The 15,732-nt window shown below is 38.5% G+C and overlaps 1 protein-coding gene across 1 annotated transcript; it reads left to right on the forward strand.

The window, feature by feature from the left end:
* Positions 1-1,177: 1,177 nt before the first annotated feature.
* Positions 1,178-14,789, forward strand: Unpg (homeobox protein unplugged). The gene is made up of 3 exons (XM_076388640.1): positions 1,178-1,688; positions 3,313-3,618; positions 12,850-14,789. Exons 1-3 carry the CDS (start codon positions 1,412-1,414, stop codon positions 13,608-13,610), a joined length of 1,344 nt encoding a protein of 447 aa, XP_076244755.1. The 5' UTR covers positions 1,178-1,411; the 3' UTR covers positions 13,611-14,789.
* Positions 14,790-15,732: the final 943 nt, after the last annotated feature.

Genomic DNA, 15,732 nt, shown 5'->3' on the forward strand with positions numbered 1-15,732 from the left:
ACACACATAGACATTGTCTGTGGAAAGATCCCCATTTTCTCGGAGAATCACGATGTTTACAGTTTAAAAGACAAATTTGTATCTGAAGACTTGGAGGATCAAAAAGATTACAAATGTGTTTGGGAATTGATATTGTGATATTTCAATTGTCCTTAAAGTTAACGAGATTTAGGGATAATTGTGACTACAGTTATGATCAATTCATGTGATACATACCTAGGAGCTTGTGGATTCTACACTGAAGAATATGAACGAGGACTTATACTGGAAAGGAATCAAATATAGTTTTGTAGTAAAATATTGAAAACCATGGTAAATGTTTAGAGTGGCGTGTATGCTTGGAAATCAGCAACCCAAAGTGAGGATTGAACACTGTGTGGTTGGATATATTATGGACCAACAATGCCGAAGATCAAGGATGCAAATTTAGAGATTTGAAGAAAGGAAGACGTTTTGTGTACATGGCAATGTTACTCATGGTGCAAGTGGAAGAAACATGAACCAAGTTGGATGGACATAAGACCATCTGACAACCACGAGGTATAGGTTTCTTCATGATAGGTAATTTGACGTGAAGATCATAAGTGTTGCTAGTTGCGTTGAATATTGCGATTAATCAGCGACGCTTAAAATCTGAAATGTAAATTAGTACCTAGAGACTTGGCTGATCGGAAAAACTGTACGAATCTTGTGCTTGAGGATTGGTATTGTGAGGGGTTGATCCATGGATTACGAGATTTACAAGAAGATGTGACTCTAACAATGAGAGAACTGTGATATACGATCGCTTGGAACTATAAAATCAATACCCTGGGAATCTCAATCCTACATAGTGCAGTATCGTAAAAATATATTATTCACTGACATAAGAACCAATACTGCCAGAAGCATTACACAAGAAGTACCCACAGTTATTAATTTTAATGTGCTAAAAGCTATGGATGTTTATAAACTCTAAAAGTACCATCTCATAACAAAACTGTCACATTCTATAGTGAATATCTCAGAAGAGTCTTATAAATAGTCCATTCAAAATGCCAGTGTAAATATTTCCCTAACATTACTGTACTATTTTCCTTTCTACAACTGATTCATTCACATAAGGCAATTAAGATAACCGCAACTTTGCAATTCCCAAACTCACTTATACTCTACTCAATAAAGACTTTCTGAGTCACCATAATACAGTAGATGTTCCAAAATACTAAAGGACAGATTAATATTTATTAAATAAAGAACGTTCGTCACGTCGTTTTCCTAAAATAAGAAGAGACTTCAACTCGCCTCGTTCTTGCACTCGAAACAGAGGCACACAAAGTGCAAACGGCCACTCGACACGGTAGCACGTTCAACCATGAAGTAGTAAATCCCATTGCCTCTGTCGAATCGAGATCGACATAGAAAAAAGAGAATGGATTCCAGCGTGGAGGAAACGGAACTCGACGTCGGATCCGCGAGCGACGAGCTCGAGTCCTCGATCGCGGAATCGAAGTCGTCCCGACGACCAACTCCGAAACCTTTCACGATCGAGAGCTTGATCGGCAATGGCGGGGCGCAGAAGAGAAATTGCGACTCCAGGATGCAAGAGGATCAGGCGAACGACAACGAAGAGGACTCTGATCGTGACAGAGAGTATCTTTATCAGAGACACTATCTGGCGACTGCGGCTGCGAGCGCGCTTCCCCCTGGTTAGTTCCTTGCGTTCAAAGTGCATGTTGACAATCGTGATATTTTGCTTCTCGTACGTTAAAATAGACTCAAAGTTTCGATTTCTCCTATTTTTTTTAATATTAACACGTTTTTGTTTGGCAATTTATGAGATTTGTTTCGGGGCTATCAGTTTTAAGGGAATTTAATTAGAATTGTGACTACTGATGAATAATTTTGATGATAACTAGTAAGTACAATTGTCGAAGTGGTGATTACATTGGTAGTTTTAATAGTTGTGATTTATTTGTTAATTTTAGTGGGTTGTTAACTTTTGTTGCTAACTAAGTGCTATATGTTTGGTTATTCTAAAAATTTAATACGTCTAACAATTTTTATACTTACTGTAGGAGTGCCTATATTCATTTTGAGGAATACAGAAGGCTTGTATATTTAAAAAGCATAAGAATCTGTATAAATATCCGAGTAACAGGAATTCAATAAGGGAGTTAGTAGATAAATAGAAGATAATTCCGACTGTGAACGATATCAGTTATAAAAAGTATTACATTGTCGAAGATTTGATAGCATCTTTGTAGTTACATTACGTAGATGTACAGATAACTATTGTAACCTCATGACAATATTTGTGTGCTTAACATATGTTTAACAATCTTTAAATTGACGATCTAAATATCATATCCAATTCAGTTATTTTACACTTTGAATAATTATACTTATTTTAGTATTTGCATTTTCATTAACAACCGCTGAATTCTTTAAACAGGAAATTTCCATCACGAATGTCTTACTAGTCAAAAGAATCATAAGATATAGAATTACATTAAAATTGCACTGACCAGTCACAGTATTTACCTAAATTAGACTCAAATAAAATGCCATTATCGTATTAGGTATTCACATACTATTGGCTAAGTAGACGATGACATAATTTTCAATAAGATTAATAGACCGTTTTATATCAAGAAATATCCTGCCTCCTGAATAATTACTCGCAGCTACATATTTTATAACAGACATCCTAACCCAGACATCACAATTACAGGATGTGGTATGCATAATTCACCGGTTCACGCCCTAGTTTCAGCGTCTAATGACATTTCTTTCTTAAAACAAGTTCTGCTAAAAGTTATCTTCGATCTCACGGTATACCTACTGCAACTGTGGCCAACCCCAAACTTACACCATTCATCCTGCGACCTCACATGTCCTTCAATCAATACGAAATGACTTCGCTCTTTTTAAATTCCTTTTATTCATGCATATTGAGTGCACCCAGTTCATGGAACCTCTCAAATATAGAGACCTATTTTAGCATTGAGCAGAGTGATCGAAAAAGTTTATTTCTGAATATAAGCCATATTTCTTTAAAAATATAATACCACTTCCTCACTTACATTCTTACATTTTTTAAGGAACGTATTTACAATTTTTATTTTTGCTTAGGACTCGCGATTTTATATCCAGTAAATATTTTTATCTTCATGTAATTGGATGATGTTCTTTATAAATTTGTTTGTACTTCGTTTTACTTAAATGCAGTACAAAAGCTCGGTAAAATTGTGTATAATTCTACTTCACTTTGAACACAGTGCAATAAGATATCTGGTATAAGATATCTATTAATAATTCTTAATTTTCCAGGTTTCGGCGTACCCCTTGGCCTATACGGTGCATGGCTACCAATGCGGATGTATGGCAACAGTGGGACTTCCGGTGTCCCAATGTTGCCCGCACCTACTTCGGCCAGTTATCCGTCTCAGGATCTCTATCAAAGCCGATTGTCGCAGCACATGGGCCCAGGAGCAAATCATCTCCAAGGTGCGGCTTACCCGACCGCTTGTCAGCGTAGCAATCATCGTGGATCGACCAGTTTCACAGACAGTGAGGACGATGGTAGCATCGACTCGCCTGCTTCACCTGTTCATGATCTTTCGAAGTCACGGCATGGTGAGTCTTTTCATACACAATTAATTATTGTTACTTTTTATTAGGAGAACCTGGAAATTCTATGGTACTTCTGATGTAAGCATTCGTAGAGGTGATATGACATTGATTGCTTTTTAACCATGTTTCTTTGACATTTTTACCTATATAGTATTTATAAGATGTGTACTAATTTTTTTTAGCATTTTGATCATGTATGTATATATTATCCTAATGAGCTTGATTCGAAACTTAATTTTAATCTTTAATGTTATGTTGCAATTTATATGAAATTCGTCAATTTTTAAATAGGAGATACTATTTAAATTTAACATGTACATTCTCACACAAGAATACAATTTACACTACTCTATGCAATTGAAATCAATTTTATTATACGTGTATGTAATATTTGCTTATTTAGTGAAACTCTGATGTTTCGAATTTTCTTAATACTCCAATTTGTAAAATTGCAAATTGATCATCTTTGTAACACACTGAGGTATGAATTTGAGAGTTTTGGTCATTTCTTGTCTATGTGTCCCCGTGTGTACTATTTACTATAGAGTAACATTTTTGGAGCAAACCCAGTTAATTTTGGGATACGTCCTCACTGCTGGTTCCTGCAGTTTATTAGAGACAGTGCATCATCACGCGAGAGCGGGATCCTGAAATGCCTATTTATTTATATTCTGCCATTAACTTGCGGCCATAATTCCGTATTCGATACACGCGCAAGTTCTATGCTGTAGCCCGACGTCTGACGGTTGTTAGCGTTAACAGGATGCGGGAGTGATTGTTTCAATTATTTCTAGCACTGACGAAACGCTGTCGTGCTGGTAACATAATTAAATTTCTCATCGATCGATGAACCACATATTAGAACAGTAACATCGGTTTTATCGATTTCGTTACTATAATTGCATTAATTTCGCGGCTATCATATGTACGGAAGTGTCATTTCAAATATAATTACTTGCTTCTTGGTTCATCTATATTTCGTTGACTCATTTAAATGAAGAAACTTTATATTCACTTACAGCTATTTTAAAATTCCTGGAGTATCTCAGTTCCATTACATTTAGAATAGTAACAATTGAATTTTTTTTGATCTCCAAAAAATAAAAAGACTATCTCGGAAATATTCAGAATCAGCGAATTAAAAAGATTCCTTCAATGAATTATACATTGACCCATTTTATTATCCTAAATTTGTGTCTTTCTGTCCCGTTTTACAGTAAAGGTTTCCAATTGAACTCTTTCCAGTTTCCGATATTCATTATTTTCGATGTTCTTTTAAAACCATCTAATCTGTTTTAAATCTATTTTTACGTCTCATCTTTTCGACTTTCCCAAAAATACTGAAAAGGAGCACGCGACACGTCTCAAACATTTGCAACGAAAAACACCTGCTCGTTTGAGAAACGCGAATCGATAAAAAATCACGATGGCCGCTTACAAATTCTGACGACGTATCCTCGGCTACGAATACTGTCGCCACGACCGAAGCCGGCAAAGGGCCCGAGATGCACAGTAGCGTGCATAAATTATGTCTGTCCCAAAGTCGAATCCCCACACGTTTGGCACACACAGAGGCGAGCAACGTGAAATTCCGTGCGCGCACGCGTTTAAGTCCGCGATACGGTACTCGGCGAATCCTGGCCGAATTTCAAACGCGCGACGACCCTTCGACGAAGAACCCTTCTTCCTCGAATGCACCAGCGACGTTCGAAAATTTGATCGATCGAGGCGGTTTATCCAATGCATTTTCCATCGCCGCTGTCGCTGGGGCGCGTTGGAAGATTTCTGGAAGGAGATAGGAATTGCGGTAGGGATTTGAATGCTGCGAGGAGTGGAGTCTTCTTAGGCTATGTGGTTTCTTTTTTCTGTTTTTTGTTTTTTTTGGGGGGGTTTTTTTTGAGTGAAGTAGAAAGGGACAGAAGTGATGAGGAATGGGTTGAAATTTAGTTGGTTGGTGGTACCTATGTGTAGTAGAAGTTTGATAGTGTAAGAGCATTTCACATGTGTCGTCGTCTTATTTTATTTTATAAGAATGAACAAATTGTTTTTCTTGTATACATCTATAATCATTTATATTCATACTTTTATGTACAAAGTGGGTATATGTCTCTTGACTCAAATAAATGGCTATTCCTTTAATACCTACTCCTTCGTGAATAGATTAGAGAATAGGGTACTGTACTGCACAACTATGGAGACAAGAAGTATCTACTAAAAATATTTGCCTGATATTTTGCACTAAGAAAAGACATAAAATGTTCAAAATGATCCAAAAGTGTAGAAAGCTCAATTTCACATTTTTCTTTAGTTACTTCCTTTCTCCATAGTAGGAGAAAGGAATTCTTGCATTTCAGTGCAAAACGTTCGTTCAACTGGAATCCACCTAATTGGGCCTGCAGCCTAAATTAACAAGATCAGGTGAACGAACCCTCCGATTGATCCTACGTGTTTAACCTTCGGAAGGCGAACGGTTTTCAGCGAACGCAGGAGACGAATGGGGAGTCATTTTGATCCACAATACAGTTTCTATTGCAAACTATTTTTGAGGAACAATTATACATAAAAACGTAGTTTGTACTTTGTATACTTCATTTTTACAGCTTTCTGTTCACTTGACCTTTTAGTATCATTCTTAAAAATAAATTTATTACAGTTTCGTCATCTTGTATTATATTCAGGGTCACTTTGACCCTGCGTTCGTCGCACGAGGTTCAAAGTATCGTTCTCTTCATCAGATTCTAGATCATTCAGAGGACGCGATCCGATAATCGTGAGCGGCGTGAATAGAGCCATAATGGGTTTCAGTCGAGACAATAAAGGGGGGAGTCCGTCAAATATGGAAAGTCGAAACTCGCCGAGCACGTATTTCCGAAGGCGGCGGGGCGAACGTACGATCGACGAAGTCTCTCGCGCGCATTTATTCGTGGCCGATCGCTTTTTATTGATGTACCGCCGGCCGAGGCGATTTCGTATGCGCAACGAAATGGCTTCGAGGAATCTGTCATCGGTCATTTATGACGCACCATGCCGAACCGTACCGGTGTGCTGATCGTTACGTTCAACGCGGTGATCGAGACGTTTGGCCTTCTTTATCGTTGGCCCCCTCAACGTTGGGAACCTTTTATCTGCCTTGATGCATAGATATTTTGTTGGTGGACTTTTCTGTGGTATTAACCTTTAGAGGGTTGGCTTTTTTTTCATTAAAATCGTTAATTTTACTCACGGATAATTTGAGGACATATGTAACATACATATACTGTACGATCGTCAGATACTTTGGTGTCATATGTGTCAGGCTGGGTTGGAACAGTATGGAAATTTTCAAAATTTGGTTCGTGGCATTTTTATGTGATTTTGACGTGACTGATTATGATTTCGAGGTTGAATTATCGAAATTTTAGAGAAGGAGAATAGTAACTGAATATGCAATAGTAAATGAAGAAATAGAAAGTGAGTAAAATAGATGTGAATGAGCAATTTTTATTTACATGCACGTTTTATTTATCAAGCATTGAAATATCTTTTATTATTCGTTGTTATATCTTTATTTCAGTCTTCTCGTTGAATTAAACACTCTAAAATTACAGATAACCCATTTTAGTTAATTATCGTTTAATGATTTCTGCAAAACAGTACCACTGTCTGGGATATAGTTAGCGTTTCCTTCATTTGGGTCTAAATATTTTAATTAAATACTTTTAGTTTGAGGATTGTACATACTCTTGGTCACTGTATCCCAAGGATCACCTTCAAAAATTCTAATTTGACTTTCTATTTCATAAATTTATATAATACAGTTAAATTTACAGTTCTCGTTTACTCAAAAGGTCATCCGATTCATGAAACTTCCACCGAAATTAAAACACTATTGATTATTCGCTAATATAATTCTATTTGAACATCTGAATTGGTTAAAATTGAGAACAGTAATTTTTAAGAGTGGTTTCAATTAAACTTGCAGAAAATTTCTAAGCACATTAAGTTGGTATATCAAATTAATATTCACCTGACAAATTTAATTTATTCACTGAATTAAGTGTATTTCTATAAGAGAACACTAACAGCATTTTTACTGCTCCATTTATTACTGTTATATTGATAGAAAGTCTTTCCAAAGATTACCTGTCCCGAAAATGTCTAAAGTGACAAAACAGAAATAGTGTAAACCTGAATGTGTGTTTCGCTGATGCGATATTTAACAATGAATCAGCTGATCCTCGAGTTAATCTAAACCTTCTAATGAAGCTTGAAACTCTGAAAGGAGGCTGGGATGAAAGACGGGATCGATCGTTTTAAATGAAATTATTTAGTGAATCAGTTTCTCTGTCTAATGAATGAAACTCCCACCTTCGTGACACCGTTGAATGTTTGAAGAATTGATAGCACCTTAAAGAACTTATTAACTAGAGACGCGGGAGAAGGAAGCTACCTAATAATTACTCTCTCTCTAGAGATCGATGCATGAATTAATTATTATCGTACCGGATACGGATGAAGAATTAAATTAGAACGTGCCAGTTTCATGTTATTAATATACTCCGTATTTCCTATTAATTTTATTTCATATAACTGTCGAACTTACATACTGCCATATTAAAATAATCTTATTCTTACGCTGTACATTAGAATGAAATTATTGCCTTAATTTAATACATATCAGAAATTGAAATTATCATTTCGTTTTTGCACTCTCATTCGAATAAATGCAATTATTTTTTATTTACCTCTTTTCCTGTTGCATTATTGCTATGTCCCAAATCTCGGTGCTGCAAATTTGGCAAAGGGCAGCAATTATTTAATCGTTATTCCAAGTCGTCTGCTCATTAAGGAACATCGCTCATTTAGCAGCAACGTGGTTAAGTAACAGCTAGCCGTATCGATCGAGAGTTCAAGTGACGTCAAACATGACATCGGTTGGGACATGGTTAATAACAGCGATTGAAATTTTATGTGGCACGTCCAGAAATACGTACACCCATCGACTCGCGGTGTCGAGAGCGGTGAAGCGTTTTCTTTGACGATTCCTATAGTTCCACCCTCTAATCATGCCGCATCGTGCGCAAAGTGTTCGTCTATAGAACCTTTTACAGCTGAGTATTAAGTATGCATAGGTATATCAAGTAACAATGATGTAAATTGCACTTACCTGCTGTTAATAAATGAAACTTGTTTCGTAAGAGAATAATAAATTGCTGAGACAGTTGTATTCAGTTTTAGCTTATGGAAACATATTGTTCATGATTTATATCAATTATTTATCGTTGTTCGTATAGAATGCCTCCGATCAATCTTTTCAACTTGGAAAATGAAAATTTAAGAGACAGTTTGAGAGATAGGAATATTTAATGGAAAGAAGACTGATGAAATTTGCAGCGTAGACATCGCTAACATTTAATTGCTTTCGCAAAATTGATCTTTTCTTAAATTAATGGATCTGGGGTTTTAAGAATGCACAGGTTATTAATATGTATTAAAAAGACACTTTGCTTAAAAATGTGAAGTGTATAAAATTCTTTAATAATTTAGTTCCTTTTGTAATTATAATTTTGGCGTTGTAAGGTTGTGAAAAAGTTAAACGAATGATATTTTTACTTGCAGCCTTTACAATAATTACTCAGCTAACAAAGTATTAACAAAACATGCTTACATTGCCATTCGAATCCAATTCTTATAGTTTTCTTTTCTCTCTGCTGTATTTTTCGCAGAAAGCAATTCAGTCTCTGCTTTCTCCGTAACTTCTTTGCTCCTTCATTTTTTTTCGTATGCATTGCCCATCGTGGACCCTGTGACGACCGACACGACAAGGGAGGATCGCCTCGTGTCGCTCTTTGCAAGGAGAACAGAAATTCTAGCAAAAAAAGAGCTGTCCCCTTCTACGACCCTTCGATTAATCGATACGGTTAATAGACTGCCGAAATTCGCTTACTCGAAGCAATCATGTCAGACATTTTCCTTTCGTTCATTAACGAATTTGTACATCTAACATTGTTAGATGTAATAATCAGATCGGTTATGAAGTGATTTTGCATAATTTATGAATATCGATTTCTCATTGATCTAATTTTCATTCGACATTGATTTAATCTGCGTGAAATCACCTCATGAATATTGTATTAACGAATAACTGTCGTTTAAATTCGATTACATTGGTATAGTCTACATATGTAGAATGTAGGTCTTTGTGCAAGTATTATTCACCTATTTATAGAACAGCGATGCTGTTATTCAGGAAACGTGAAATGGAATTTACTAGCGACGTAATATTTACCTAATGTTAAATTTATTTAACACAGGCGATATAATTATATCTCTATCTAAATTTCGAGATTCATTGTCATTTTTCCCTCAGAATATTCGTATAGCAAGTATTTTTGTCATAATTTCAGCAATTCTGTGGCAACCTGAATTTTAGAAATTTTAAAAGATATAGTTCGAGTACAAATTTTTTACCTTTGAGGTGTCTGGTGAATACCTTAGAGTCTTTTGAAAAGGAATTAGAATCCATTACTTCTTCACAGAAGCAAGTCAAGCTACTTGCTTCCCAGTTATTATTAATGACGTAAAGAGTCTCGTTCACGGTAGTAAAGTATGACAAAGTGTTTCCAACTATGATCGTGAAAAGATGATGATCGCCGAGGGAATACATCTGTTTCCATTTTTCAAGATGTCCGTTGGACAGGAATATATCACGAAGACGTATGGGTCTGGCTGCATCGCGCCATTCCGACGGGTGCAGGAACCGGATCGAACACCGATTTGGCGAATCGCCAATCTTTCACCGTACAGTAGACTAGAAAGCGTATCGATGACGCAGTGCACCGCGTATTTTCCTAATAATCGCAGCGATAATGGAACTCGAGCAACCCCGAGGTCGGATAAAACTCGAGCCATTTGCAAACTTCGGTCAACTCAGTTACGGGCTCTGTAAAAATAGATCTCTACGTTTGAACTCCTCAAATTGAAAATTCTTGGAATCCTGAACCGATTCAGCTTCATCAAATCAGAAAATGTTTTGATGGTTTTGAATGTCTTATTTTTGAAAATTGGAAGTGCATACTTGTGACATTTTTTTCTGAGGAGACTGTGACTTTGCATTGAAGTTTTTTTATGAGGCTACTAAATTATATCAGTCATCCAATGAGTATATGTGTATTAAGATGGTACATAAACTACTTATAATTGTAAGTGAAGTAATTAGTTTGCAATTATTTCCAGTACCTACCTCTACTTATCTCCAAACTACGACAAATAAATTCAAATTCTTCACTTTTCTAAAATTACAAATGATTATTTAGTATCTACTTTGTATTAACTGTCACAATAAGCTCATTTCTTAATCATTTGAAACTCTCGCCAGAATGGAAGCCAATATCTCTCACCAGAGACACATTTTTCATTCTCCAGTCCACGAATACATAAAACGTTATCCATCAACATGACAGAGTATAAGAGGTTCACTATTTAATTCACCATTATCGCGATCGTAATCGATGGCTGAAACGTTAATTCCCTAGAAGAGACTGGTTGCGAGTTCTCAGGTTCATAGTTTCCCTCTTGTATTCATTTTCATGTTTATTGCCTTTCTTGGTCTTTGAACGGCACGTACATTTCCTAAGCGAACTTGCAGGAGTTTGATGCACCTGCCTGTTTATTAATTCAATGGGTTTCGATTGAATGGGCCAGGAACGCTTCCGCAAGCGAAGACGAACTCGCGTTCTCGAAGAGCCCCGCGGACAAACGTTCGGGCGTTGTCCCCTCGTGGTCTTTACACTTTATAGGAGAATCGAGCTGATCGATCCTGTGAAACGGTTGTATTATTACATCTCTATCCCGCGCCGTTTCTGTGCCATTACGACCGTGATCGTAGGAAGCAATTGCCTGGATAGAACTTCCATCGACAGCGCGGAAATAATGAGAGATATTCCTTAACTTCTTTACCTTACAATCATGCACTATTATATGGTACTCGGAAACGTAAAGCATAGTATTCTCTTCTTATGGGCTTCTTATTATTTCTATTTTTTAGAACCACTCGCATGGTTTATTTTCATCCTTACTTTCTCTGAGGAACGTGTTTCCAATTTTCATTTTTGCTCGTCATTCACGATCTCATTTCGAGTCAATATTTTTGTCTTCGTGTAACTGGTTGATGCTCTTTATAAATTTGTTTGCGTTTCGTTTTACTCAAATGTGTAATATCGAATACTTCGATTCATCCAATGGTAATCTGCAGAATGTAGGGTCTGCCTTTTTTATCGATTCTAGCTGTCAGCTAAATTTCTTGGTATGGCTTCGTTTTCATAAACTTTCCATTCCCCGATTATAGTTTCATGAAACGTTGTATACTTCTTCAATATTTCATCCACGCGACGGGCGAAGTTGCGAAATTATGTACTTTGTTCGCGATAGTCTAAAGCCGACACAATGTCCAGTCGATCGAGGAGGAATCGGAAGCACACGTGGAAAATAATAAAGGCAGAAAATAAAACTTCGAATGAAAAGCGTACACTCTGCGCGACTTGTACGTCCAGCATATTAAATCTGCTCCGTCTCTAACTACTTCAGTGTTAAACGACTTCCATCGGGTCAAATATATCCGTTCAATGACTTAATGATACGATAGTTGGCGTAGCCATGGTATAAACAGTCGTGCTTTTGAAATCAAATTGATGTCATTTGCGTGACATTTAGACACGCAGGTGGAAACTATTAAAGGAAACTTCAAAACTGCTTATGGATCGTGTTATATTTATTGTTCGGTGTAAAACAGGGATATCTAGTGACTCTGAAATAGAAAAATTACACAAATAACGCATTTTCTAAATGACTTGCCCTAAAGTTTGTATTTTCTATTACCTCTTTTTATGCAATGCAAAAATATCTGTAATACTACTTTATTTTATCGACATTGGTAACACTTAAGATTCTCCAATATTTTTATATTCCACACTAGAGTTGAAGAACTATTGAGTACCTGCACATTACTTAGTAAACATTACTTTTCTTCATAAGAAGAAAATCTTAAGAAAAATTTAAGAAAACACTAAGGAAGACGAGGAAGTACTAAGGAACGATTTCAGGAAATAATAGGACCACAAGTATACAAAAAAGGAATCATTAAAGTGAGGATTAAAATAAGAATAGAACTAAGGTAGAAAGAACACAACATTCACAACACAAACACGTAGACACCCAAAACCACTCACTTTATTTCACAATTGAATCTCTGTCCAGGCTCCGAGAATGGCCGCGTCTCCGCCGAGAGCGAGGACGAGGGTGGAGGACTCAGCGTCGCAGGCGATGGCCACGATGCAGTCGACGCAATGTCCAGCAACGTCTCCAGCAACGTAAGTCCCGGTGGATCCCTGGAGAACGGTCAGAGCAGCTCAGCCAGTGGGTCCAGTAACAACAAAGCTCGCCGCCGACGAACAGCCTTCACCTCGGAGCAGCTGTTGGAACTAGAACGAGAGTTCCACGCGAAGAAGTATCTCAGTCTCACCGAGAGGTCCCACATCGCCCACGCTCTGAAGTTGTCCGAGGTCCAGGTGAAGATTTGGTTTCAAAATCGCCGAGCCAAGTGGAAGAGAGTGAAGGCAGGTCTAAGTGGTGGCGGAGTTGGCTCCGGAGCAACAAGCATGGCGACCCCTGGATCATCCAACAGGCACAACGGGGCTGCTGGACAGCACTCTGGTAGCGGTACCAGGATCGTGGTCCCCATTCCAGTGCACGTCAGTCGACTGGCAGTGAGGTCTCACCATCACCACATGGAGAAGTGTGCCAGGCCACCTAGAGTGAGGCCAGCCAGCGAGAGTCCAGGCTCCAGCGCGGCGTCGTCGGTTCTTGGTGACGCTCTGGGACTGGTCAACTCCTCCATCAACTTGAGTGGACAGGTGCAGGCGCCTATTAACAGTGGTGTCGGGATAGGAGTTGGCGTTGGTCTCAGAGCGTTCACTGTTCCGCCACACAGAGGAGGACTCAGTTCCTCTGGCAGGTAGTGAATGATGACAGCTGGAATTGGGACTTGATGCAATAAGAACGTGACAAGCCTTTGTGGGATGAAATGTTGATATGTTGCGTGGGCTGAGGGAAGGATTCACTGTGAATATTTTATTTGAACCATGTGCTAAGTGAGACACTTTCGATGCACTGGAGAACCTTTCTTCGGTTTCCAGTTGTGAGAATAGCGTATTTTGGAAGAGACTATTCTGGAGTACGCTTCGTGCGTTGGTAACCGTCCAGTTGGCCAGTGCAGAACGTTTTTAACAGATCATTGATGTGTGATAAGGCACGATTCCGTGACAGCAGTTGACTCCACTATGTGGTTGCTGCTTGAAATGTTGGGCAGCAGTCTAGGAATAGTGGCAATTTTGCCACTTCTATGTTAGTCACGTTAATTGGCCGATAGTGAGACTTCATCTTCAGTGCGACAGGTTGAATCCAAGTGGATTTGGCGTGGAGGGATGTGTGTCTGAAGTGGTAAACTGTTCAGCGATATGACTTGTGATCCTTGGAGTTGTGGGAGTTGTCAATTTTGAGAAAATGAACTTCGTAGTTAAATTGTGAGATCAGGAACTCAAGTGTGGTATAAAGTTTGCAACGAATGTGAATGTTTAATGATTCAAGAGAGTGTTACGTGTTTCCATGCTACCTTGTTACTCGAGTAACTATTTCATTTCACTCACAAAATTATGAGCTTGCAAGAGAAAATATCACTAGTAATATCAGCAGAGATCAAGAATCCTCAATCTAGAGAGAACTGTCTGGTCATTAAACCTTGATCTGTAACATAAAAACTGTAACTCGAGTAACGAAGATCAACCCTCACCATTCATTGACACTCCCCTAAAGCAAGTCACTGACATTTATATAGACTGACTCCAAAATCGGCCAATTTCCTACTCGACATTGTAAATAAACGTACCACAGAAACACTTGTAAATATCGCATAGCGTAGACAGTATTCAGTATCACGTAGGTAATACTTGTAGATAATTTACATGAAACAATGCTCTGTTCCATCGACCACGTTCTATCGATCGTCCGTGCGATCGTCGCAGCTGCATCACGGCCATGATACGCCGCGACGGAGCAGCACATGAGCAAAGTGTCTGCGAATACCTTGTGTATATCAAGAAGGCAATAAAACGTGAGAGTATCGTGTGTAATATCATTCGTTTCTGAATATATATATCGATTTCCTCTTTTATTAGACTCAAATTCCCTGCTTTCTACGAAAAGAAATAGACTCACACAGCTGAACTTTGATCTAACAATAAGAACTCAATACAGTGTTCAATCACAAGGGTAGTTACAAAGTTACATTTACTAAAATTAGGAACAGATGAAATTGAGTTAAAAAATATCTCACAGAGGAATTCCTTCCACCTTTAACAGCAAGGAGACTCAACCCAACACACGCATTATTAATAATTCCTACGATTCTACCCAACGCAGCAACAAATAAATAATATTCCACAGCTCTCTCACTTCGATCAATAGAATCGAGTGAAAACTCAACTGCCCCAACTCCACAATCCTCAATTCCACTCTCAATGCATGGTTACAAAGTCACGCCGAAGAAAAGATCGATTCCACGCAACATCTGTGGACGTCCCAAGGAAAATTCTTTCCAAGGACTCCACTGAAAATTCCCGCGCGCGCCACTTGGCTGCATTCAGCCCAAGACCCTCGTACAAATTAGCCAGACTGCACAATGCACCAATGCATATCTACGAGCGGTTAGGTTGCATGGGCCAAAGTGGCATATGGGGTCACGCCTACGAGGCGTTCACGGAAGGTGAGCATGGGTCCCAGAGCAGTTTCTGTGGGTCCCCTCGGACGGACCAGCACGCGCCGCAGCCTGCGAAAATACGCGCGGCCCAGCGGTAACAGCCTGCAATTTTCGGCGTCAAGGTGATCCCATGGGAGACACTGATCTCGCACGGGGTCGTGGCGTCCGACAAAAGCGGCGCAGCCACCCCTTCGAGGAATTCTACTCGGGATTGTCAAAACAACTCGAGAATCGATTGAGGGAGTGATTTCGGGAAACGCTGAGGGAGAAGCTGATTCGAGAGAATGTCCTGGGAGGGAGTGCATCTTCTGCAGAGGGAAGTTTGG

This window comes from Calliopsis andreniformis, chromosome 12 (assembly GCF_051401765.1).
Source record: "Calliopsis andreniformis isolate RMS-2024a chromosome 12, iyCalAndr_principal, whole genome shotgun sequence".
Taxonomy (NCBI): Eukaryota; Metazoa; Arthropoda; class Insecta; order Hymenoptera; family Andrenidae; genus Calliopsis; species Calliopsis andreniformis.